At 39.3% G+C, this 26,303-nt stretch overlaps 3 protein-coding genes and 1 pseudogene across 3 annotated transcripts in view; 3 read left to right on the top strand and 1 right to left on the bottom strand.

Annotated features, from left to right (window-relative positions):
• The first annotated feature begins 849 nt into the window (after nt 1–849).
• LOC133464166 (UDP-glucuronosyltransferase 2B17-like) lies at nt 850–3,484 on the top strand. The gene is made up of 2 exons (XM_061746204.1): nt 850–1,530; nt 1,646–3,484. The coding sequence occupies exon 2, from the start codon at nt 1,653–1,655 to the stop codon at nt 3,213–3,215; it is 1,563 nt and encodes a 520-aa protein (XP_061602188.1). The 5' UTR covers nt 850–1,530; nt 1,646–1,652; the 3' UTR covers nt 3,216–3,484.
• Nucleotides 3,485–9,349: 5,865 nt separating this feature from the next.
• LOC133456636 (UDP-glucuronosyltransferase 1A3-like) lies at nt 9,350–10,025 on the top strand (annotated as a pseudogene).
• A 2,250-nt stretch (nt 10,026–12,275) lies between these two features.
• Nucleotides 12,276–15,090, bottom strand: LOC133421605 (calcium homeostasis modulator protein 6). Its single transcript, XM_061711261.1, has 2 exons — nt 13,820–15,090; nt 12,276–13,587 (listed from the first exon to the last, which is right to left on the bottom strand). Exons 1-2 carry the CDS (start codon nt 14,282–14,284, stop codon nt 13,429–13,431), a joined length of 624 nt encoding a protein of 207 aa, XP_061567245.1. The 5' UTR covers nt 14,285–15,090; the 3' UTR covers nt 12,276–13,428.
• A 474-nt stretch (nt 15,091–15,564) lies between these two features.
• nptnb (neuroplastin b) overlaps nt 15,565–26,303 on the top strand; it is a 31,842-nt gene continuing 21,103 nt past the window's right edge. The window contains exon 1 of the mRNA XM_061746168.1: nt 15,565–16,175. Coding sequence (XP_061602152.1) covers nt 16,100–16,175 — 76 coding nt within the window. The 5' untranslated portion in view covers nt 15,565–16,099. The remainder of the gene's footprint in view (nt 16,176–26,303) is intronic.

The following is a 26,303-nucleotide window of genomic DNA, read 5'->3' as shown; positions in this document are numbered from 1 at the left end:
ACAGTAAACACAATCAACGCTAACTGTTGATTGTGTTTACTAACTCTGCCTAGACACAAGCCTCTTACTTTGAGATGCCCGAGAAGTAGTCGGCGGCATCCTGGAATATGGAACTCCTGATTCTGGTTTCGGTCCACAGGGGGCTGATTCTATGCTCCCACTGGTGGTTCAGCTGTGAGCGGCTCCCTTTTCCTCTCTCTCTCTTTCTCTCTCTCTCTGTCTCTTGGAGACAGATGATTCAGCGTTACTGGCAGCCGGGTTGTCCCCCTTTCCTGGTCGTCGTAGCCTGGGCACTTCGTCTCGTTGTGCACAGTTCCCCGTTCCACTCGTCGAAGCCTCGGAACGTTTGCGAGTCACTCCGTTGTAACGCGGGTGGGCTTTCACGAGCACAGCTGGCAGGATGGCTCCTCGGCTGATGCTGTTCACGCTGATCGGAGATGAGGTGTAGTCCTTACAAAACGTAAGGACAGTAGACGTTTCCCTTGCGATGAAAAAGGTCGGAGAGATCGAGATTTGGGAAGCAGACCAGCGTTCCTTGGTGAACAGCTGGATGGTTATGCTCCGCAGGGGGTCCTGGTAAAGACCGGCTCTTTTCTTCGCTCTCCTTGTCTCTGTGTTGACGAGCATGTACCATTTGTAGCTCACGGAAAGCTCCGTGGAAGAGCTTGGAAGCCTGGAGGAAAAGTGGACGACGTTCGGGAAACAACTGCTATTTAACCACCAGTGGGACATGCTTCATGTTAGCAGGGCCTGCGGAGCAATTCACTGTCCATACTGTCCACGCATGACCTCCATCCTGCCCCCTTTTAAGACCTCTGGGCAAAAAACTGCAAAGCCCACTGGGCTTTGGAGTCATTCCTTAATTTCCTTTGTTTAAAGGCCATACGGTCAGCTGTAAGAAATTGAGGCTGGTCTAAGAGTGAGGTCTCAGATGTGGGCCTTAAAGTTGAAATTAAGGCTTCCCATGTTCACATAGGACTGTGGCCCAACACAGTGTTTACGTTATGTTTCAGTAATAATGGCTCGCTGGTCATGTTCTGAGTCTCTGGAAAGCGCCTAAAGACAACTTATATTGTAATAGACATATGCTATATAAATAAAATTGAATTGAATTAAATTAAACAGGAAACAAAGTAGTTCAAGATAGAGCTGAGATGCAGATGTGGTTCTTCATTTAGATGCCAATAAATAAGACTAACTAATGTGTTGGTGTTTAAGTGGTGCAGAGCTGGTAAAGACAACCACTTCTGGGCCACACAAGTAACTCCTGACTAACCGCTCCCAGAGCATAAGATAAAACAACAAGCCATTGAGGTTGGGCAATGGTATATCTGTAACATATTTACAGAGATGATAAAACCCAACCAATGCCTTCTGACAACTTTGTACTACCCTATCACCTGAGCTTTAAGTAACATATAATCACAGAGGCAAAGTTATGTTCAACATTTACACTGAAGAGACAAGCACCTTTCACACTCAGGAAAATATTATTTTTTCATTCAAATAACATTGGAAGCCAAACAAAAGGTAATGTAAATTTTTATATTTAGCCATGAGGAAAAAAATTTTTTTTCTTTAACTGTACATTTTTTGATCAACATTGTTAAATCATACATGTGATGTCTTTTCTTTCCGGTTTTAGAATAAGAATGAGCTGGTCCTGGATCAGCTTCTGTTGGCTCTGTGCAACAGCGGCTTATGGAGGGAAAGTGCTTGTATTCCCACTTGATGGGAGCCACTGGATCAACATGAAAGTCATTATTGAGGAGCTCCATTCAAGAGGCCATCAGGTGACTGTTATAAGACATAATGATAGCTGGTACATCAAGGAAACCTCCCCGCTCTATACTTCAGTCACACTGGATATGGAGTCTGGATTTGATGAAGACTCTATGGGTGCTTTTGTAGCCCATTTGCTAGAAGTCCAACAGGGAGGACATTCTTCTTGGTCATATCTTAAAATGGAAATCCAACTTGCAGGAGCGATCAATGACTTCAACATAAAAATGAGTCAAGCTCTTGAAAAGATCTTTCAAACCCTGGCACAGCCATTATTACAAGCCAAATATGATCTTATGCTGACAGACCCTGCTGTACCAGGAGGTGTCCTACTTGCTCACTACCTCAAATTGCCACTTGTTTTTAATGTCAGGTGGACTACTCAGGGTGAAGGCCATTTGTCAATTGCACCTTCACCTTTATCTTATATTCCAATAATGGGGACGGAGCTATCTGATAAAATGACCTTCTTCCAAAGAGTCGTTAATGTGTTGATTTTTGCCTTTGGTAAATACCAGTTTGCACAGAATGTCGCACCACATTATACAGTATTACTCGAAAAATATTTTGGTCCAGATGCAGACTACTCGTCCATGTTTCAAGCTGCAGATCTGTGGCTCATGAGAGTGGACTTTGTGTTTGAGTTTCCTCGTCCAACAATGCCGAATGTAGTCTACATGGGAGGGTTCCAGTGCAAACCTGCTAAACCACTTCCTGCACATTTGGAGGAGTTTGTGCAGAGTTCTGGAGAGCATGGAGTCGTAATCATGTCCCTGGGAACCTTGATTGCAGATCTACCTTTTGACTTAGCTGATTCAATTGCTGCAGCTTTTGCTAAACTACCCCAAAAGGTCATCTGGAGGTACAAAGGCAAGAGACCTGCCACTATGGGCAACAACACCCTGCTGGTGGACTGGATGCCACAGAATGACCTTTTAGGTCATCCAAAAGTAAAACTATTTGTGGCTCACGGAGGAACTAACGGAGTCCAAGAAGCCCTGTATCACGGAGTTCCTATACTTGGACTTCCATTGATTTTTGACCAGCGTGACAATCTACTTCGAATTGAAGTCAGAGGAGCAGGGAAAAATATTGACATTTTTTCTATGAACGAAGACATATTCTTGAAGGGGCTTCAGGAAGTCCTGAACGATCCCTCCTACAGGATGAACATGCAGAGACTCTCCAGCCTGCACAGAGATCAGCCAATGAAGCCGCTGGACACCGCCCTCTTCTGGATAGAGTTCGTCATGAGACACAAAGGTGCTGCTCACCTGAGAACCGAGTCCTACAGACTGCCCTGGTACTCCTACTACTCTGTAGATGTGATCAGCTTTTTAGTGGGAGTTGTGCTGCTTGTTTTGTGTACATTTGCTGGCTTACTTAAATGCCTCTGCTCAATGTGTCTGAGAAAAAAGAGGAAAGGTGATTAAATGAAAGGTAACTCACCACCAAACTGTTATATAAAGCATAACTTTGCTTGCTATGTAATTCTTATATATTGGAAAGACCACACCTGGTTTTATTAAAAGTTACTCAGTTCTTTATATTTTTCTTTCTTTTTTTTGATCAAAGAAAAACTTATATAAGAAGGAATTGTTCCATTCAATCAAGTGTATTTCACACAGCTGTTATTGACATAGTTCTCACCATGTTTATTCAATCTGCTTTGTATTCCTCTGACTGCCTGTAGTACCCACTCATTCTTCTTTTTTTTCATTCTTAATGGAATGATCCACTTAAACCTTGCATGAAGGGGTCACAAAGCTAAATAGAATTAACACGTCAAAAAACATTATTTCATAAGGACTTTAATTTCAAATTTTAAATGTATGGCACCTGAAAGTCAGGCTTGCTTGTTTATTGAAATCAGTGGAGATGGTACAAATTTCACATTAATTGCAAAGAACTGGTCTAGTTTTCGTAAACGTTGCCACCAATTATATAGATACTTATGTCAATGATCAAAGAAAAACATAAAGAGTATATTATCTAATTGTCTATTTCACACAACTGTTATTTACATAGATTTTAATGGGTTAATTCAGGTGTGCTGAATGCCCTAGTGATGTGTATCACCTGCTTAGAATTAACCTATACATTTATTTATTGCTGTTTTAGAATTGATTAAATAAAACATCTTATGAAAAAAAGGATGGTACAGTTCATAAACCTGTCATTATGAGAATGGTTTGTTATTCTCTGTTTTTGACTCGCTAATATTCAGGACTCCATGAAATGTATTCATATACTGAAGCATAAGTTACTCAGATTTTATACACCTTTTCTAAATGTCTCAGGCTATTGCATATTTAAGCTTACGTTCTGCTTTTGATTTCTTTTTTTTTAGTATTTGTGCCCATATCTTACTTCAGACTATTTACAGTTATAATATAAAGGGCTATCTGTATAGTCGTATACATCTACCTGCCAAACATTTAAGACAATAGGAATTTCAACCCAGTCTGAGTAATCACTATTCACTGGGTGGGTCCAACCTCAGAAGACCTGGGACACAACAAATCCAGAATGAGAATATGTATTTCACTTCTTTTCGAGTCTTTTCATTTTTTACTTGTCAATTTGCACACATAACAACAAACAAACAACAATACCAGCCATCAAAGATTGGTCAGATCAATATTGCCTGCCTGGAAGGCAGAATTCCAAATATTAACTCATCAGCTCATTTTATGAGTTTTATGCTTTGTATTACTGTACATAAACTCCACTTAATTAATGTCTTTGTCCCAACACAATTAGACTGGACTATAATCATTGCTTTCCATAATTATTGTACAATTCATAAATGTTTTAACTAGTTAAGAACTACATGGTGTCAGTTTATTGCACAAAATAGGTTAATCTCTCTCTGATGAGCTGGCTCACTCATCTTGTGGCATGTTTTTGTGGATTTGTTGCTTAGTTTGTCTGTTGTAAAGCTCTGTGGACTCCTTGCTGTCTTGGGCCGTGTATACAACCCCGCTCGGTCCTGTGTTGGTGTTTTTTATCGTTAGGGTGACTGAGGGTTGCGTTAGGTCTGAACTGAAAACAGGATGTCGGGTTTGGAAAAAAAAAAAAAAAAAAAAACTGTTCTAGTTTCTCAGACATGCCACATGTGGGATAACATAATCTTTGTGACTTTTTTCCCCTCTATGTTTAGTACTGTAGTATTTTTTCCCCTGACTTGCAAAAGGCCCAGTTTGGATATCAACAGGGTACAAGCACCATCTTGATGTGTTTGATGCATTCTGTTTAGGACTGAATTGACATCAACTCAGAGACAGCAACATCAATTTCAACAGAGAGGATGCTGAAAACAGCAAGTTCCCATTTTTGGACAGTGATCACATACAGAAGAAGATGGAGGTCTGAACACTGAATTATGCCAGAAACCTACAAACACAATCCAACATCTGCTTTTTTTTTAAACACCATCACTAGAACTCAAGCTCCTTTTAATTTTTCACAACTCTCCAAAAGACAATTTGAATATATAGCCTTCTGGATGAAAGGAGAAATGTCTTTATAATCCATGAGACGGAGGTCCAGCTGCCTTTATTTAAGTCTCTTAGGATTACTCCACCTGGATGAGTGAGAGTCAACAGCCACGTAATGGTGAGTCTCTTTCAAGAGTATCCTCAAAGATTTAAAAATGAAGACTGCTGGACTTCTTTTCCTTTGTTCTTGATGTTTCACCATCCAACTTGATGCCTTTCTTAGTTCGAACTGACTGGAAGCAAGTTAAAGAGAGGTAAAGAGTTAAGTCGGTGCTTTCTTTTTAGCCAGGCCCCACTAGATACTGACTTAGCTTTTATAGTCATTTTGTTTTGCACATTATCTAGAGGTCGAGTGATTATGAATAGATATGTGGATGAATGGATCTCTCTGAAGTCGGTGCTTATCATTAAAAAAATGCTCAGTTATCAGCCAACCGATTACCTACCTACATTATTATCAGAGTATTTTCTGTTTGTATCTCATTAAAGTGACTGGAATCATATCTGAATGGTCATTTAAACTTTGATAAAACCACAAGTATAGGGGTGCCTAAGAGTTTACAATGTGCATCTGTTATGTATCTGTATATCTGTTACTTATTTACAGAGACGATAAAAGCCACCAGGGCTCTCTGTTAACTTTGTACTGTCTTATGACCTGTTTACTTTTTTTTTTTATTTTTTTTTTTTACCTTGTCTGCACACGTATTATTGATTGATACCATGAGGGTAGAAACCAAAAGTGTATATGTGTGCATTATTACTATATTTAATATATATACATATATATACGCACACATATGCGTACACATACATAAATATACACATACAAACCCAGTGTTTTTTTTGTTTTTTGTTTTTTTGGGGGGGGGGGGGGGGGGGTGACGACCTCCACTGCCAATCCAGGAAGCAGGAACACACGGAGACACACGTCAAGCACTGGAAATCTGCAACAAAAAACCACAAACAAAGCACGAAACCGGCACGGAGCCAACCAAAACAATAACAGCAATCGACCTAAATCTTGAGATCTGATCGCAGTCTGACCCAAGCTATCGCTACCGCTACCTAAACCCAAAAACTAGAGAGCCAGCATGCAGGTGAACAAGCCAGTGTGTATATCTATGTGTGTGTGTGTGTATGTATATGATCATGCGTGTGTGTGTGTGTGTGTGTGTGTGTGTGTGTGTGTAAATGCATGTGACTAAGTGACTATATGTGTGTGTGTGTGTATGTGTGTGTGTGTGTGTGTGTGTGTGTGTGTGTGTGTGTGTGTGTGTGTGTGTGTGTGTGTGTGTGTGTGTGTGTGTGTAATAAACCAAACAAAGCTCCACCTGAAGTGTATCTATAGTGGGGGAGGGGGGGGAGCAACCCCGCCACCCGCGAGACCAGAGGCCGACACGGAAGAGCCCGGAACCCAGGCCACCGGCAACCCCACAGAGGGGAGAAGTAGGAGGAGGCAACCCACCGCCTGCGGGGCCCCCACGGCGCGGGAAGAAGCAGCCAGGGATCCCGCGGCGGCGGACCGCGACCCAGGCAATCCCCGGCCACCCGGTCCGGGCCGGACACGCGGCCAGGAGGCCCTCACCCTTCAGGCCAACGACCCCCACCCGGCAGGGGGCCAGCCCGCCCGGAGAGACAGAGCCGCCCCGGCCGCCGACGCGGGCAGGCGCACCCGTCCCCCACGAAAGTGGCCCTCCAAGACCAGAGGGGCGCCCCGCCGCAGAGGCAGCGGGGGGGACCGGAGACGGGCCCGGAGAGAGGGAACCCCCCAACAAGGCGACACCCGTGCAGGCCCGACAACGGAGGGCCCCAGACCCAGGCATCCCATTCATTCATCCATTCACCTATCCGATACCTATACTAATAATAATATAATATACTATACATAATAATAATACTAATAATAATAATAATAATAATAATACTAATAATAATAATAACCATCTTTGTATAATATAATATTCATAAATTATTAAGTTTTGATGTCCTGCCAATGGAGGCTCAAATCCTCCATGGCAGGACCTTATGACCTGTTTACTAAAGACACAGAAACAAAGTTCTGTTCAAGTTTGACACTGGAAAGACAAGCGTATTTTATGCTCTTGAGTATATTGTGTCAATAGGTAGCTTTACATCTGAGCAGACAAGAATTACATGTGGAGTTCCCTGAGGTTCCAACCTGTGACCTCTTCTGTTTAGGTGTAAATGTTGCCTCTGGGGTAGATTATAAAAAACAAAATCAACTACCATAGCTATGCAGATTACATGCAGATACATATTAAAATGCCAACAGGGAACAGATGCCCTGTACAGGTTCTTGGTAAATGCATTAAGGAAATTAATAACTGGATGTGCCACAACTTTCTTCAGTTAAACAAAACCAAAACTGTGGTAATTGTCATCGGAGCCAAAGAGAAACGATTTCAGGTCACCACAGAGCTGCAATCTATACATCTAAAAACCAACGACCTGGCTGGAAATCTGGTTGTAGTGATCAACTTAAGAATATATCAATGATAAAATATCTGATGTCTCACCAGAAAAACTCCATGCATTCATCTTCAGTAGGTTTGATTATTGTATCAGCATCTTTACAGGTCTACCTTAAAAAAATCAGTTAGACAACTGCAGCTCATACAGAACTCTGCTGCTTGAGTCCTCACCAAGACGCAAAAAGTGGACCACACCAGTCCAGCTCTGAGGTCTTTACACTGACTGCTGTCCATCGGAGGATAGACTTTAACGTTTTAATGGCGGTCAATAATAACTCAAAAACCAAAATACATCAGTGACCTCTTGACCCAGTATGAACCTTTCCAGACCCCTCAAATCATGCAGATCTGTTTTTTTTTTTATTAGTTCCCAGAATCAGAACCAGGCGTGGAGAAGCTACAGTACGTTCAGCTTTGTGGTCTCTGAACTCTTGCTATCCAAATGAACAACTTAGAGTAAACACTTTCCTCTAGGGAATTTGGGTCATCCTGACATTTGTTTAAAAAGTAAAGATATACCTTGACCCATAACCTGATTTTCTTACTAATGAATTTCACTGTTGGTAGACTTGTCAAGGTGTTTGATGGGTAACAGCTGCTATAGGCAGGGTTTCAGCCTCATCCTCTATAAAAGCATTTCACTGTCTTTTGTTCGTTGATTTTTTTCACAATTGGCTCAGAAGAATCCTAGATTCTGCAGTCTGTTTTGTGCGTTTTTATGCATTTAAAAGTTGGCCTTTTTCCTTCTTTTTTCACACTCATCAACAAGAGACCGACAGAGAGAGAAAGAGTAAGCAAAACCAATTCCCAGAAAGCTTCAAATCAGCTGAAACACTCAGTTCGAAGACACACCTGATTTCAGCTGTATTTGATTAAAGCTTCAAATCTGCACTGTTACTTTCAAAAAGTCATCATATTTTCACTAATGTTTTTATCCATTGTTCTTTTTTCTTTCTTTGTTGTTTAAATTTTAAATCACTTTAATCATGCTTTTCATTTTATTTTTATTTAATTTTCTGCTATGTGATTATGTTTAAATGTCTCTGTGACACACTTTGAATCACCTTGTTAAATTGAGCCACACAAATAAACTTGTATTGCCTCTTTGGGAAAAAGAGTGTTTAAAAAATGTAATTACACTGGAAACCAAAAAAAAAAGAGTAAAAAGGATAAAATAATATTTTAGTATGCAACTAACAAAATACGGATAGCTGCTTCAGGACTGGAACTACTGAGCACTTTCATGCTCTTACACCTGGAGTTCAATAATGTTCCAGTGTTCAGTCAGTTATATACAAGTTTGCTTGATAGTTGGTGACATATGGAAAGTTACTGACTTTCTGTGTAGAGAATCCTCCAGCTAATATTGTTATATGCTGGATGTTATTATTGGATATGCTAAAAACTGACATTTAGTTTTTAATGTATCAAGACTTATTATTTCACTTTTTTGATTTCAGTAATTAAAACATACAAAATATTTTAAGAAAATATGTATTACTTTAAAACGTTTTCGATTAAGCTGTAAAAACATACATTGGATGTCTTTTCTTACCGGTTTTAGAATAAGGAATGAGCTGGTGCTGGATCAGCTTCTGCTGGCTCTGTGCAACAGCGGCTTATGCAGGGAAAGTGGTTGTATTTCCACTTGATGGGACTGGGAGCCACTGGGTCAACATGAAAGTCATTATTGAGGAGCTCCACTCAAGAGGCCACCAGCTGTTATAAGAAATAATGATAGCTGGTACATCAAGGAAACCTCCCCGTTCTATACTTCAGTCACCTGGATATGGAGTCTGGATTTGATGAAGACTCTATGGGTTCTTTTGTAGCCCATTTGCTAGAAATCCAACAATGAGGACATTCTGCTCGGTCACATTTTAAACTGGAAATCCAATTTGCAGAAGCGGTCTCTGACTTAAACATAAAAAGGAGTCAAGCTCTTGAAAAGATCTTTTAAACCCAAGAGCGGATACAGCCATTATTACAAGCCAGATATGACCTTATGCTGACAGACCCTGCTGTACCAGGAGGTGTCCTACTTGCTCACTATCTCAAATTGCCACTTGTTTTTAATGTCAGGTGGACTAGTCAGGGTGAAGGCCATTTTTCAATCGCACTTTCACCTCTCTCTTATATTGCACCAAGGGGGATGGAGCTATCTGAAAACTATTTGTGGCTCACAGAGGAACTAACGGAGTCCAAGAAGCCATGTATCACAGAGTTGCTATACTTGGAATTCAATTGATTTTTGACCAGGGTGACAATCTACTTCGAATTCAAGTCAGACGAGCAGGGAAGAATATTGACATTTTTACCATGAACGAGGACATATTCTTGAAGGGGCTTCAGGAAGTCCTAAATCATCCCTCCTACAGGACTGTCTCGGAAAATTAGAATATTGTGATAAAGTTATTTATTTTCTGTAATGCAATTAAAAAAACAAAAATGTCATACATTCTGGATTCATTACAAATCAACTGAAATATTGCAAGCCTTTTATTATTTTAATATTGCTGATTATGGCTTACAGTTTAAGATTAAGATTCCCAGAATATTCAAATTTTTTGAGATAGGATATTTGAGTTTTCTTAAGCTGTAAACCATGATCAGCAATATTAAAATAATAAAAGGCTTACAATATTTCAGTTGATTTGTAATGAATCCAGAATGTATGACATTTTTGTTTTTGTAATTGCATTACAGAAAATCACAATATTCTAATTTTCTGAGACAGTCCTGTACAGGATGAACATACGCTCCAGCCTGCACAGAGATCAGCCGATGAGGCTGTTGGACACCGCCCTCTTCTGGATCGAGTTCATCATGAGACACAAAGGTGCTGCTGAGAACCGAGTCCTGAACAATGAAAAACCCATATTTGATGAAGATTGTTGTATTTAATCAAGTGGTTTTCACACAAGTATGAATTACATATTTTTAACATGTTTATTCAATCCATTTGAATTCCTCGTTATCTTTAGTCCCCCCCAAATTACAAGATACATCTCTATTTTAATCCTTGTGTGAAAGTTTCAAGAAATGTTGCTGCTTTAAAACTGATTGAAGGAATTCATAAAATAAGATGGTATGATTCATGAACCTGTCATTATTTGAATGTTTTTGCTGCTGTCTTAAATCTGCTGATTTACTGTAGCATGGTAACAGCCTTTCATAACTGTGCTAGAGCACTGGGGACTCGTATTTGTATATTTTCCAAACCATGTGTGGGCTTGGAAGGATTTTTTTTTTGTTTGTTTGTCTTTGCAAAGAAGAGATTTCCTCCAGCTGTGTCCAGGAACGGCATATATACAAGCATCATCTCACTGAAACAACTATTACATGCAGTACACGTGAAGAGGGTGAATAGCATGCAAGTCTTTACTTCAGCAGTATGAGGGATAGGAAAACTATCTCATGATACATCGTGTATGTATAGAGAGCAGTCTTGAATATCTTGACATAATATATATTTAAAAATATGCTCAGGACAAAACATGATCAAAATAATTTGCCCACTAATGCTTCTTCAAAAGGTGTTTATAGTTACATGATAAAAAAAATTTGAAGTGAAATCTTGCAACACAAAATCCACTTAACCTGAAGGAATAAAAAATAAAAAAGCCAATAAACGAGACCCACTTCTATGTCAACATGTGGGGGGGTGCAAAGCTGATAAAGACAACATCTTCCTCAGGGCCCCATAAGTCTTAAACAACCACACCCAGAGGCTACAGGTCCAGTCCTGACTTTTACACTTTATGTGTTTATACTGCAATAACTAGAAATGCATGTTAGAATGAAAGAAATGCACCGGAAGAGCTGAAGAGCATCCCTGAGCTGCAGAGGTCGACCAACACAGCCAATGCGGCACCACGTGGTCGTAACAGCAGCCACTGACCTTAAACATAACCATTCTGCTCTCTTAAAGGTGGATTACCGGCCTCGGTATTTCAGTGCAGTTGTCATACCTTTTGATGCATTACACTGACTGTTTGGTGGACTATATTTTCCCCTTTTTCAGTAAAGGGACAGATGTTAAAGCTATCTTAAGAAGAGTGGAATTTCATTCAACTCACACAAGTGGCTCTCCTTTTCTGACATCGCAAGTAGTGCAGTCAACAGAGCACTAATTGTGATCCAGTGTTCAGTGACATTTACAAATGCAGTACTGTGCAAAACATTTTAGGCACCCCAGTCTTGTTTTGGCAAAGAAAATTGTGTATTATATATTTTTGCGTATATAGTGGGTTTTAAATAAGACTGGGGTGCCTGAGTACAGTACTGTAAGTAGAAAACTACCTAATTAGTGAAAAACCTCTCCAGCTTCACAACCAAGTTGTTCTCATCTGATAACAGACAGATTTTCCCAGCACAAAAGGATTTTTGAGACTGTGAAAAGCAATGCATTAAAAAAAAAATTCCTGTACAAAATTCCTGAGGGTTTACTAGAATAAATAAATTATTTTATTACAAAACAATAATAAAAAAAGGACACATTTTTGAAAGTCTTGTTTTTGAGTTCGTGTCTACATCCTACCTTGTGGCCATGACACAAATTAATGTGAACACTTTCACAGTTGTAGCGGTCAAACACTTAAATCAATGGGATTTTCAAGACAGTCTGAATTACTACTGTTTACTGGGATTACGTGGGATTACGTGAGTACGACTTCTGAACGCTTAAGAGATTTACAGTCCAGAAGCGAGAACAGAAATGTCACTTTGCTGATATAGTCTCTATTTCATCCCCCTCTTGTTTTCCCGGGGAGGACATACATCCATTAAACTGAATTCCAAATCAACTAAAATTAGTCAGATTAATATTACTATCTGGTGGGTGATAAATACTGTGCCGCTGGCTAGAATTTCACAATATGTGACGAAGTGAAGCATAATTTAAAAGAAACCGTGACTTTTTTAGGAATAAATTGGCTTAATTGTGTTCTTGTGGAAGTTAGATAAAAAAATTCCACATTTGTGTCTGTTAAATTGAATATGAAAAGAGGGTCACCAAGTAATTATTGTAGCTCACAACAAACACTGGAGAAAAGAAGGAAATACATTATTTACAATAACATGAGTTGTGTGCTTAGGAATGTCTTGCGGCAACTTCTGGCAGCCTCCACTTGATCCTTGTCGTTCCCAGTCAGGAAATGGTCATCTACAAATGTGCTGGTGCCACGGGCTCATTTTAAAAGGAGTTGACCAGTTCCCACTGTTTTCAGTCTTTAAGGATAGCTAAATTCATCGTCAATGTCTGTGATTCGTACTGGACAGAAATGGTTGTGGGCTGAATATTTGTATTTACTTTTTGACAATAATATAAAAAATATATATATAAAAATCACAAAAAAGCAAAAAGAATAAACAAAGAAAAGATTGTCAAGTGTGTCTTCCAAAATGTTAAACCACACCTTAAATAACTTATAAGTTACTGCATGATTTATCAGATTAACTGTGGCACAATGCTGGATGTAGTAGTCATGGTAACTTTATATAGCAGCACTGGTGATAGTTCAAGACGTACAGTTTGTCCAAATTACTGAAGGGTTATATTATTTCCAAACGGCACAACATTAAGGAGAAGAAAAAAGTCTCTTCGTGGTATTTACAGTGTCCTCAAAGGTGTTGTGGGCGGTGTAAGTCCTTCATGATGTTCTGGTCCGTAGAGAGCTCATCCTGAGCACAGTGAGCTCCGCTACATTTGAATCTGCATCCTGCATCTCCACCTCTTGTTCGCAGCTTTCTCTGATTACATAAACTACAAGACCCACACAGATGAAAATAAGGAGGATTATGCCTATAACCTGGGTACAGAAGAGGAAATGTTTCTTTAGTTATTACCAACATAAAATACTTTTTAAAAATTTTGTTAATCTATTTTTTTAGAACAAAAATACCAAAATAATACTTTTGTGCAAAGGTTCCAACATGTAAAGGCATTGTAAATGTTGTATACATCACAGTTTCTAACAGAGAGCCATCATCACACTGTTAAAGCAACATATCCTTCAGCAAAATGCAAAATATTCAACTCACCTGAGAAAACACAAACAGCTGCTGTGAACGGAGCATTAGTTCTTGCGGGGTGACATTGCCCTCACTTATTGGCTCGCACCACTTTTGTGGAGCTGCCTTGTCAACTAGTACGAACCTGCCCTCCCAATCTGTCATAGCACAGGCAAAGTACTGGCCATCGAGGAACAGCAGAATCAGCCACACGATAGCAGGAACAAAACTGGAGAGGGAAAGTGTTTTCCTGCACCACGTATCACATCTGCATCCTTGAATGATCAACATCAGGGTGAAGGCCATGACGGCAGGAATGATGAAGAACGCTGATGAAAACACTCCATTCCATGTAGGGCTGCAAGGACACTCAAACTCCAGCTCCACAAGTTTCTCTAGTCCCATGAGGATAAAGCCAAAAGCCACGTTTGACACCAGAGGACTGTTGCTAAGTTCATTTTTCAGCCGGGTGAGCCATTGTTGTCTACTTTCCATACTAGATTGACAGAAAAAGGAAGGTAATCGTTGTAAAAAGCCCAAAAGAGGGTCCACCGTTGTGAACACATTGGCAACAGCTAAGTGATGCGTAATTAACGTAACCAGGGGTAAGTTTTCCCCTCAGGCAAAAGGCCACACTCCCACTCTGATTGGTTTTGACCAAAGGAGGGTGTGCCATCTGTGCTGACATTTCTCCAGCCGATTGGCCTGTGGGAGGTTACAGGTGGGGTTACATTTTAAATGTGGCCTTCCATGAACAAACTGGAGGGAGGGCTGTAAAGTGGAGGGAAGTTTGTTCTGTAATAGAGCACAGACTCGACCTCTTCAATAGCCACAGAAAAATACAGGTATTGTTGCATAGCTATACATCAAAAGGCAAGTTTCCACAATGCCATATCAAATAACAGCACCAAATGTGCACCGCAACTGAAAAAAGATGGTTAAATTACAATTAAATTCTGAATTTTACAAAAGAAAGAATTCTTAAATTACAATATGTACTATAAATGTACCCATGGCTCAAATGTTTCTTTAATTTACATGTTTTTTTGTTATTTATTGTAATTGTAAAATCTGCAGTCAACAGTGAGGCATATGCCTGCACCTTACGCCAACTGGCCACATGAGGGCGCGCGCGCGGCGGCAGAGATTAAGGACATGAGCGGATTACAGGAGGCCATGTTGAACTTCTGAGATGTGGCATCTACAGATGGAGAGCACCCAGGCCACTGATGGGAGGACACAATTTAGAAATGACCTCCACGTGCTCAAGAGCATCATTACAATCTCCTCACACACACAAAAAAACACAACAAAGTTAAGTATTAAGACAGTGTGAATGCAATTTATGAAAATCCCTTGCATTTTTTAAATTGTATTCCTGCACTACAAATGATGCTATTTAACAGACTTCTTGTGTGAGAGAATAAAATCATTACGACTGGTCTGACTATGCAGCATCAGCACTGCCAGTTAGGAAATTGTAATATTATAGCTGGGATATCCTAGTAGGAAATAAAATAAAATATTGGACCTGTTATCTCAGCATCCAGCAATAATAATAATAATAATAATAATAATAATAATAATAATAATAATAATAATAATAATAATAATAATAATAATAATAATAATAATAATAATAATAATAATAATAATAATAATAATAATAGACACATATCTGTGCCCGGACCGAGTTCATAAACAAGAAAATGTACAAACGTGTGCAGTCGCGTGTGCGCGCTCGTGTGGATGCATCCACGGTCATGAGCGCACTGAGCACGCGCGGCTTGTCCTTTCTGCCGTCGGTGTCCTACCAGCATCTGTTCCTCCTTTGGTATTAAAAATAGAGCTGCTGCTGATAACAGACTTATGTTTGGGCTCCATCACTCGCCACCGGGAATCGCTTGTGCGCTATACTTTCATTCTGATCGGCGGACCGTGGGAAGCGCAAATGCGCATCGTGCTGCGCATCTTTGAATCTTTGGAAACCTCACTGTGGACAATCTCCCTGACATCCAAAGACCTCTCATCCGCAATCCGACGAGAGGCTTCTGCGCCGCCTATGGCCGCAAATCGGCTTCCCTGAGCCGCTGACATCGTCGCGGACCTTTGCGCGTTGCCCTCGAAAAAAGGTCTTTTGAATAAGGGAGATATTGCCACGGGATTTTATTCCGACTGTTATTATTGCGATCCTGCATCCAGCCAGCTTTTTAAAGCCCCCCGGTGCTATGCTGGGCCCATCTCTGTAGATATCGAGCAGCAGCCTACAGGAGCTCTCCTCCCACATTCGTCCTCCTGCTGAGCCTCACGATGCGTCCTAGCGCAGGGATGCTGGCCGTGGTCCTGCTGGGGAACCTGATGCTGCCGTTCACCTCGGCTCAAAACGGTAAGACACAGAGAGACAGATGTGAACCGTGCATGAATGTGGACGTGCACTGAGGGGGAAAGTGACCTGGCTGCTTGAAACGTGAAATGTTCCTAAAGAGGATTTTGACTTTGCCTTAAGCCACTACTATAATTTCATTCATCGTGACAACAAGAAGCCTCGTTGCCCAAAAATGTGATTTTTATCCTTGACAAAACAACCTAACCAAAGGAGCATTTTTTGTTTGGTTCTTTATGACTTTATTGCTGCAGGTGTGTCTCTGTTAAGAGGAATTCACTATCACTTCCAGGCAAGTTGAATGCATTATGAATGCGGATGGGAGCCACTGTTAAGTTTCACAGCTTTATGGATTCTGTTGCAGTATTTTCTCCTAACAGGCTGCTGAGGGGATAGTAGTCCAGTGGACTACTAGCATGTGTCGGTATTTTACTCAAATTGGCTTGGGTAGCAAAGGCAAGCAAGACAAACTGTCCTGGAAGGTGAAACAGGTTATTTTAAATCACCAAAAGTCCCCCATCTGCACTGCATCTCATGCCATCTCAGTGGCTCTTTCTTGCCCAACTGGTTCTGTCTCCAACTGTTGCGATAGTAAACACAGTACAAATACGCATAACAGCCTCGTTCCCATCTCAACACCAGCTCTTTCTTCTTTCAATATGTCGAAAAACAAAAACAATACAAAATTGTGTGTCGATGAAAAGGATGTCAGTTCAGTTTCAGTTGCAAATGTTCACTGCCTGTTAATCATAATCAGGGTGGCATGTTTGAGTTAAAGGAAATGTCAGCAACATGCTGCTGGCTGTTCCAGGCTGCTCTCCTCTGATGCAGCATGTCCTGACCAAAAACCTCAGTTGAATCACACCACCCGCTGGGCCTCGCAAATAGGCAGCCATTCATGAAATAAAAACTGTATGTTTGAATTTTTTTTTTTAAATCATCTCCTGAGCTATTTTGGTGTTGCATATTTTCTTAACAATGAAGTATAGCTGTCGTGCCCCACAAGTCTAGGCCCAGATATGGACAGAACAGTGCCACTCACTTCACTTGATCTCATTTTGCAATAAATAAATAAATAAGCTAGAGAGTTGCTCTAAATGTTCATAATTAGAATGCTTAGTGCCCACTTTGCCTTTGCTGTGTGGTGTCAGTGGACGCCCACCATGCAAGACTTAAGACATGCCTTTGGAGGATAGTTTGAAAGGTTTGTGGAAAATATAAACTGCAGCTTCCTGTGAGGATTTCAATTTCCAAGAATTATGTCTGTCTGATCAATGCAACGTCTAAGCATCTGGTAAAACACCACATGCAGAATTAAAAGAGGGTAAACGAGTGAAATGAAGCTCATTTCACAATAAAAACGAGTGAAATGAAGCTCATTTCACAATAAAAACTAGTGAAACGAAGCTCATTTCACAATAAAAACGAGTGAAATGAAGCTCATTTCACAATAAAAAATAAAAGGAGCTTAACTAAAAGCCCACAGCAGTTATACAGTAAAATATGACCCCTTGAAGTAATTTCCACCTTTGTTGAAAAGCGTTTGAAGTGTGCTTGCACATTGTGAGGTCGCCTTGCTATGTGTGAAATTAAATATCAAATAAGCCTGCTGTTGTTTGATAAAGTCCAAGCAAAGGCATTTCAAGCACTTCCCATGGTGTTGGCCCAGCGTTGGGGCCTACTCACACCCCATGAACACATGCACGCAAATACTATAGCCTGAGCAGTCGATAAGAGGTAGTACAGTGTCATCCGGTTGCAAAATATGTGAATGATTCATCTGTATTTTGTAGAGGCATTTCATGGAGTAAATACACTCTTCATTAACTGCAGCCTTGATAAGAGCAGTAATAGGATCCAGTTAGTTTTTCAGATCCAAATGTGATTTTCTGATACTTGTTCACATTGCATGCAAAAGCCATTTAATTTTATCTCTCGCAGTTCAGATTAAGGGTAATCGGTGCATGCCTTCTTATGCAATGCCAGGTTTTCCTGGGAAATGACAGTGTTCAGACAGTTATTTGGGGGCAATAATAATTATAAGTGCATGAGATTTAATCACTGTGTCTGGGAAGCAGAGGGAATTTGTGCCATTGCTTCATCATGTTCAGGGAGAGAAAGACCCACTAAAGGTGGCCAGGTTGTGCGACAGATATTTGGAGGACTGTGAATTGCGTCCGTCTCTTCTGCAGGGTTTCTATTTTTACCACAGAGACGGAGAAGTGAGAACTGTGGCTTTAAGGTTCTTTTGTGAAAGTGAATCCATTAACTCCTAATAGATGGCCTCCTTGTGCACAGCTGCACAGACCTCTGTAGACTCACTGGGTGGCTGTGAACTGTGCAACATAAAAAAAAGGACAAAAACATAATGTAATGTTTTTGCAAAGAAAATAAAGGCGGTTGAGGAACTGTTCGGTTATGGCCTGGGAAAATGACGTTTTGGGTCTTATATAATCTTCCCTGACAAGACATGTAACTCCCGACTGCTTTTTAGTTAAGTATGAATGCCAGTATGAAACTGCAGAATGTGTCTAATCCCCCTCTGTATATGGTTGTAAATGTTTAATAGACATAAACATGGTTGCCATCACGCCCACATTAAGCAATAAAGCCACGACTATAATATACTACACTGCAATTAAACATGGCAAACTAAAACTGCTGCTATTTTCAGTTGGCAGCTTCCTGCCGGTCTTAGTTGTGTCATCTGTCTTTGTACCTGTGCGTGGACTGGGAGGAGGTCATGTGATGGTAACAAAAGCAGGAATGACATTTCCCTTCATTTCCATACAGTTTAATTTATAAACCCAAACGAGGAAAATAACTGGAGCTCATTCTTATTCAGTCATTATTTCCTCGCAGACAGTAAACACCAAAGATTCAAAGACATTGATTCCAGCATTTCAGACTTGAAATACAAAACCTAAACACAAACTGTGGTTTATTTTTAGAAACAGACACGTTGTACTCTTTTGCACTTTTTCCTCATTGTCTGTAACAATGCTCCATTCTTCCCACAATATTATTTCTCCTGTTAAATGATTCAAAGTTAAAGGCTCATGTATAGTCTCGCTGTTTTTTCTCTCCATTAATTCACCTCCGACCTGATTTCGGAGACTTTTTTGCTTCAGCGAGGCATCAGTAAAGATCTGCTTTTCAGATACTTACAAAAAAAGTCTGTAAAAAAGTCTCTAAAGAATACATTCTTTATTTCTTATTTGTACTTTTGTATTACATTCAGACAAATTTAAAAGCAAAATAAAGCCAAGTTGGAAAATATCCAGAAAGTTTTCAACAAAATGTACCTTATTACTTATGCAGCAAATCCCTAAATGGATTCCTCTTTATTGAACTTATTATAAAACCTAATTTACTTAAGACCGACCAGATATACAATCATAATGTTTCAAAATCCAAGGATAAAAAACATCATCTAGTAAAGTTCCAGCCGGACGTCCTGCCTTGTCTGCTGTACGGCCATTGATACTTTATCTTCTACGGATGGCATCATTGCAGTGTAAGACAAGTGTTTTACAGCCAAGTACCATCCAATCAGTAGCCCTATATACTGCAGCAGAATGTCCATTATCGTGTTTCCACAGGCTCTGGACAAAAGGTTCATTTGTGATTCTGGAAAATAAACTGTAGAACTCGAGCCAAACTCTTACAGTGAGTCACGCTTGCCCACTGTGAAATATGATATGGGTCGCACAGATTGGAAGAAGCATCGGACTGCACACAACCCACTGCAGGGATATTGCATACTAATGCAGAACTGTAATCTGAGCAGTAATCTATTTTAATAGTGATTTGTTTTGGGGAGGCTTTATTGTCTATTCTTTTCTGCACCAATCTTCTTAATATTCATAGAATTAAAAACTCTCAAACCCGCAGCCCTGCACAACGGGAGCAGCTCAGTTTAAGTGAGTCGGACAGAGACTAATGCTAAGAGCCTGAATTATTAAATGGACTACATCTTCTACATTTTGAGATCTATATTATCTCCAAAAACCAAAAGTCTAATAGCAGCATTTCAAGACTGACAAAAGGCACAAAGGTAGTAACAGAAGTTATCTTGATTGCGGTTGTTGGCAGAAATAAATATTACTACGGAGCAGGCGAACCCTGGTCTTCATTTCTGATGGAACATTTTAACTTAAAAAACCCAAAACTATCCAGTAGCTGGAATTACAAGAGCAAAGTGAGCCAAATAACCACCTCATGATTGATTGAATGGACCACTAATTTGGCTAAAGATGTCTATCGGAGAGAAATAATAACAATTATAAAAACAACAAAAAAAACTTGTTGCTGGTCACATGGCAGAGATAAGGCTGAGTTCAAAGGTAGATGTAACGTAGGCGGACCTAAAATCAAAAACATGTGCGAGAGACAGCAAAAAGTAGCACCAAAATAAGTGCAATGCTGAGGAGCTGTGTCCATACATGAACAGAGCTCTTAAAATGAGAAAAAGATTAACGGTTGCACCCGGTGAGTACCGATTATTGTGCAAGAACAATTACAAGCTATAATGTTTCTTCACATTATCTGAAAAGCATGCCCAACATATATATACTGTCTTTATGTAATGCATCGCAAGTGCACCGACCACCGTAGTCGGGCGATGTTAGTGGCTTACGAGCACTTAAACAAATATACTTTAGGCCACTGGTTCCCAACCTTTTTTCTATGGAGCGCCCCCTACTTGTGTCTAAGACCAGCCAGGCCCCCCGACCCGTACGTACTAGCAGCAAAAGAGTAAAGTTATTTGTTACAAACCTTTAATTGAAAAAATGAACATTATGTTTTTTTTTATACATTTCTCTTTGGTTTACCCTGTACTTTGTTTTTCTCACCTTCCTTTTGTGTCACCAATGTATAAAATACGCACAAAAAATAATTGCAAGGATATAACAAATATTTCTGAAAAATGTCTCTTTTAATATGAGAGCAAAATTTTTAACATTTTTCCTTTAACGACCTGTCGGAGTAGTAGTATAATACGTTTTTAAGTTTTAATCCTGATAAATAACTTAGTATTTTAAAATGACCAAAATATATTTCTAAGTGGGTTTATGCAGACTTGGATTACAGTATTCCATTAGGTGTGTTTTTATGATTTTTTATTTATTTAACATGTGCAAATATAATTTTTACAACTGCATATCCTCAAAGCAGACAAAGTTTCACGCCCCCCCAGAGATCTCTGGCGCCCCCCCAGGGGGGGCCCGGACCCCAGGTTGGGAGATACTGCTTTAGGCTATGGCTCACATGTTAACATATGGTCCATATGAGTCAAACTATAACCATTTACAGCCACCGTCTGCACAGTTTCTGATCAGAAGAAATCACAACAGCTCTTCTTTCAGGAAGCTGCCAGCCTGCCACTAAAATAAGTGTTTCCTTGTCAGGTGTGTAATGAGGATTGTTGTAATTTTGTCCCAACATCTTACACTTTTGTATAGTGTATGTCACTTAAAAGATTCAAGATCAACTTGCTGATCCAGTATCAACTCACCTCGTTTACACTAATCCAGTTTGTTCGGTACTCTAAAGCCACATGAGAATTGGATTAGCATAACTTAATTCAGTTATTTGAGATGACTGTGTGATTTCTTTGGTCACCGACTTGTGTAAGAACGACAGAGCCGAGTTAGCAAAGAAGAGCAAGGCGTCTCTTGTGTCTCATCTGTTGCTAGACCAACAGGAGACGACTTGTCTTTCACTTCATCTAGCAGCTCTTGCACATAATGGTTTTTCTTCACACAGGAACAGAACTGCATTGCACGCTCGGTCAAGGGTCATGTGGAGAAATGAGGAGCCACCACCATGTTGTGACACTCCGTCCTGGACATTCCCTCACACACACAATACAATCTTTTCTTCTATTTTGGCTTCTGTGCAAAACGAATGCCTCGTGAAGTTAGAGGGAACTTTTACAGAGGCCCTGCATGGGACAGAACAAACGTGTGGTGGGACTGCACATTGAACTGCTGACCTTCCGTTCAGAGGACAGCCTTTTCAATCCACTGAGCTAAGCCTCCAAAAACCTGTGAACTACAACCAAAACTAGTACCCTGAAGAAATGTATCAACATCTTTAGCACAGGATGATTAAAGTTGCAACATTATTGGGAAAGTTGCTGTGGAGCACAGTCAGATTATCACATAGACCCAAATTACATTGCAAGTATAGTTATTTTGGGCCCCTTAATTTAAAATTTGTAATAAAATTTGGAAATTTTGATTCCTTCTCTAATAATGTACATATTTATGTTTTTTTTTTTTTTTTTTGGTTAACATACTTGAGCAGGTGAAAGGTTAAGGCGATCGAACAGATTAAAGGGAAATATATATAAAGTAATCATCAAATAGATTAGTCTCAGACAAATAGATAGAATCTCGATAACTTAAATAAAAAGGACATGCCCTTCCACCTGCTTGCAAAATTTCAGATTTCAGAGGGGGAGGGAGATATCTTTTTCTCAATCTGGCACACATTGCAATTGTAGGACAGGGCTACTTTAGTTCTGCCGATGATAAAATCAAAAAATGGTTATAACTGCAATTTCCTGAAAATAACCCACACAGGAACCTATTTTTATCACAGCATGATGCACTCATGTTCACAAACACACTCATGTGCATGCGCTTCTTAACAGGCAAGCAGTGCGCTGGCCCTCGGGGGGTTTTCCTCGCCTCTGCTTTTTCTGTCGATGTCGTGGGACTGTAAACGGGGATCCAGGTTGAAAGCAGGGAGGTGACTCACTCCGAGGCTGCAAGGTGATGGTGTGTGGCTTGTTGTCAGTCCTCAGGGGAGCGCTCATGTCTCCTACACGAGGGGAGTATGTAGTCTGTAATGACTTAATTGCATACAAATGTAGACAGAGCTTGTCACAGAGAACTGTAGATTAATGTAATATAATACTGTGCATATGTCAAATGGTTGTAAAAGCGTGTATTAAGAAGGGCATAGGACATAAGATCTCGTGGTTTTTATATTTTAAAAGTTAAATAATTCCCTCGTGATTTTCTTAAAAACCCTGCGCGTTGATCAGCATTTCTGCAGCCTTTGCACAACTGATTCCTAAGCAAAGCTCTTATTTTGAAAACCTTCAGTAGCTGATGAACTGCTTATGAGCAGCATCACCACCATCACATGGCCTCTTTCTACAGACATGTTGACCTCAGGTTAACCTTACAGAACTTCAATGTTGCATCTTTATTTCTTTCTTTTGTTAACTTGTAACAAATCTTATGTGTTTATTGACCACGTCAGCCTTTTTTGCCAGAACTGTGGAGGAATTACACAGCCTGTAGCAGACAGGAGTACTGCTGCAAACTTAACATCACTTGATTGGTTCATTTTATATACCATAATGTGATTCATAATGTGATACTTAATGTGCATTTAAGGTATATATATTTTCCTGACCAACAGGTAAAATTTAAATGTCGCTTTTATATATATATATATATATATATATATATATATATATATATATATATATATATATATATATATATATATATATACACAGGACTGTCTCAGAAAAACGAGAATATTGTGTCCTTTATAGTCCTTTATTTTCTGTAATGCAAAAATGTCATACATTCTGGATTAATTGCAAATCAACTGAAATATTGCAAACCTTTTATTATTTTAATATTGCTGATCATGACTTACAGCTTAAGAAAACTAAAATATCCTATCTAAAAAAATTAGAATATTCTGGGAATCTTAATCGTAAACTGTAAACCGTAATCAGCAATATTAAAATAATAAAAGGCTTGCAATATTTCAGTTGATTTGTAATGAATCCAGAATGTATGACATTTTAGTTTTTTTTTATTGCATTACAGAAAATAAAGAACTTTATATTCAAATTTTCTGAGACAGTCCTATATATATATATATATATATGTATATATATATATATATATATATATATATATATATATATATATATATATATATATATATATATATATATATATATATATATATATATATATATATACATATATATATATATATATATATATATATGTATGTATATACATATATAAATATATATATATATATATATATATATATATATAATTGTATTTTTTTTATTTTTGTGAAAATCCCCCCTCAGGTCTTCTTTAACATTTCTTTAGAAGAAACTGCTCGTAACTTTAGTCAGCGCATCTGTTGTCAGTTGACTGCATCCCTCTCCAAGACAGACTAATCTCATTTCTCTTGTGTCACTAAGTTACTGAGATCTGTCCAAATGGTCCATTGCACCATTTTCTGTCACTTTCCATCTCCCAAAAGACTTTGAAATGACTGTGTACTGGCTGACTGCTTTGAGTTTTGTTTTCACAGCCTGTGTAAGCTCCTTGTTTAAACAACACAGAAATCGCTCTGCTCATTGGCCTGGTGCTGTCTGTAGTTTGCTCAGTGTGTATTTCTCCAGAGTCTGCCCGAGACTGAATTTGAATTAAGTCATCTGTTCTTTTTACTAATTTAATTTGATATCACCTTGGAGGACATTCCTGACCTCTTATAAGTAGCTGCAATACTGTGATCATGAGCCCTCACGCATAAATGCCACTACTTATGTGTGCTAAGTGGCACTTTTTTTTCTTGTAAGAATCACATTAAAGAATATTACAACAAACTGGGCGCCATGCTGAAATATTACTATAACTAGGTTTGGATTTGCCCTCTGGGTTTATGTGGTGGGCTTGATAACACCAGCTGTTTCCAGAGAAAAGAAGCAAATGCTAATTACTCTGCATATCTCCAGGCGTCATACAAAGAAACACAAGTTTTAAGTACCTAACATCTTCAGACAACTGTCCTACTAGGGAGACTTCATGCTTGCTTTTAGGCTGTCCACACAATTTGTATTCCCTGCTATCTAATTCATGGTGCTGCATAAACAACTAAGATGCACTAACATCCATAATGTTTTTTTCCCAGTACTTTTTCAGTTTGAGATCCTTTTAGATATTGCATCACAGATTCATGCAAAAGTAAATCAATTTTCACTTTGATTTGAGAAATGACTTGTAATTAATTTGAATGAATGATAATTTAAACATCACAGGCCTCATTGTGGTGATAAGCTGGGCACTATAGCTACACTCCTCATGCATCTACAAGCTTATCTGTTCATGTGCTTATGAGACATCACTGTGAGTGGGACCGACAGATTAAGGAGGGCCTGTAAGCTGTTGTATTTAGACACAACACACAGTCCAGGGCTCGAGAGACCACAGGTTTTTTTTTTTTTTTTGTTGCCCCCTCCCCTCAAGTCCTCTACAGCAGCTCAGGCAGAGTTGAGGCAGTGTAATTTTCTGATTTACTTTAGCACATGTGGTTACAGCTGAGAGGCTGCAAAGCCATCAGAGAGCAGTGTCTGTGGTCCAGGCGATTTGTCATTAGGTAAGGTTCATTAAGCCCTGGAGCGTATTGTTGGGCGACCTACCAATGTGGAACAGGGTCATGAATCAGGCACACACTCGGGATGACTGTGGTAATAATGCTTATGAATCCCTTTGATAGGTTATGGATTTTATCATTAAATTCACTACATTTCAAAATCAATGCAGCGTCTTACTTTCAACATGGGGTGCTAGGCAGTAAGATAGTCCACCAGAGAGGGAAAGCAGGGAGATTAAATGCCAGGAATGTGACCTGCATCAACTACATTTATACATTTTAATGCAAAAGTCTCGGAACAAATATACTTATTTAGCGTTTCTATGGAAACTGGTTCAGCTTAACTGTCCTACACCATCCAAGCTATGTGTTAGTTTTTTAAAGACCCACCCTTGAAGTTGCGCTATACAAAAATGTAAGATGGCTGACCCAATTTCTAGTGTTACAAGTTTAAGCTGATATGGATAAAAAGAGATTATAGGGGACACATACACTTCCATTTAACTAAGGCAAAATCTCTGAAGTGAGTAAACTTTTCAAGCTTTGGAGAAGTAGAATTGGGCGAGAGACCAAAAATTAGCTCAGATATTTATAGCTTTTAAGTTTTAAAATTGTTCATATTTACTAGGAATGTAAAACATAGACTTTTATGTACAGGACTGTCTCAGAAAATTAGAATATTGTGATTTTCTGTAATGC

Source organism: Cololabis saira, chromosome 2 (assembly GCF_033807715.1).
Source record: "Cololabis saira isolate AMF1-May2022 chromosome 2, fColSai1.1, whole genome shotgun sequence".
Lineage (NCBI taxonomy): Eukaryota > Metazoa > Chordata > Actinopteri > Beloniformes > Belonidae > Cololabis > Cololabis saira.
This window is presented reverse-complemented; position numbering and strand designations above follow the sequence as displayed.

What these genes read in the sequence shown, in the direction of transcription:
- LOC133464166 (XM_061746204.1), top strand. Translation starts at nt 1,653, where the DNA reads ATGAGCTGGTCCTGGATCAGCTTCTGTTGGCTCTGTGCAACAGCGGCT.
- LOC133421605 (XM_061711261.1), bottom strand. Translation starts at nt 14,284, where the DNA reads ATGGAAAGTAGACAACAATGGCTCACCCGGCTGAAAAATGAACTTAGC. An exon ending in AGCTGTTTGTGTTTTCTCAG is followed by an intron (nt 13,588 to 13,819) that starts GTGAGTTGAATA and finishes TTCTGTACCCAG; the next exon opens with GTTATAGGCATAATCCTCCT.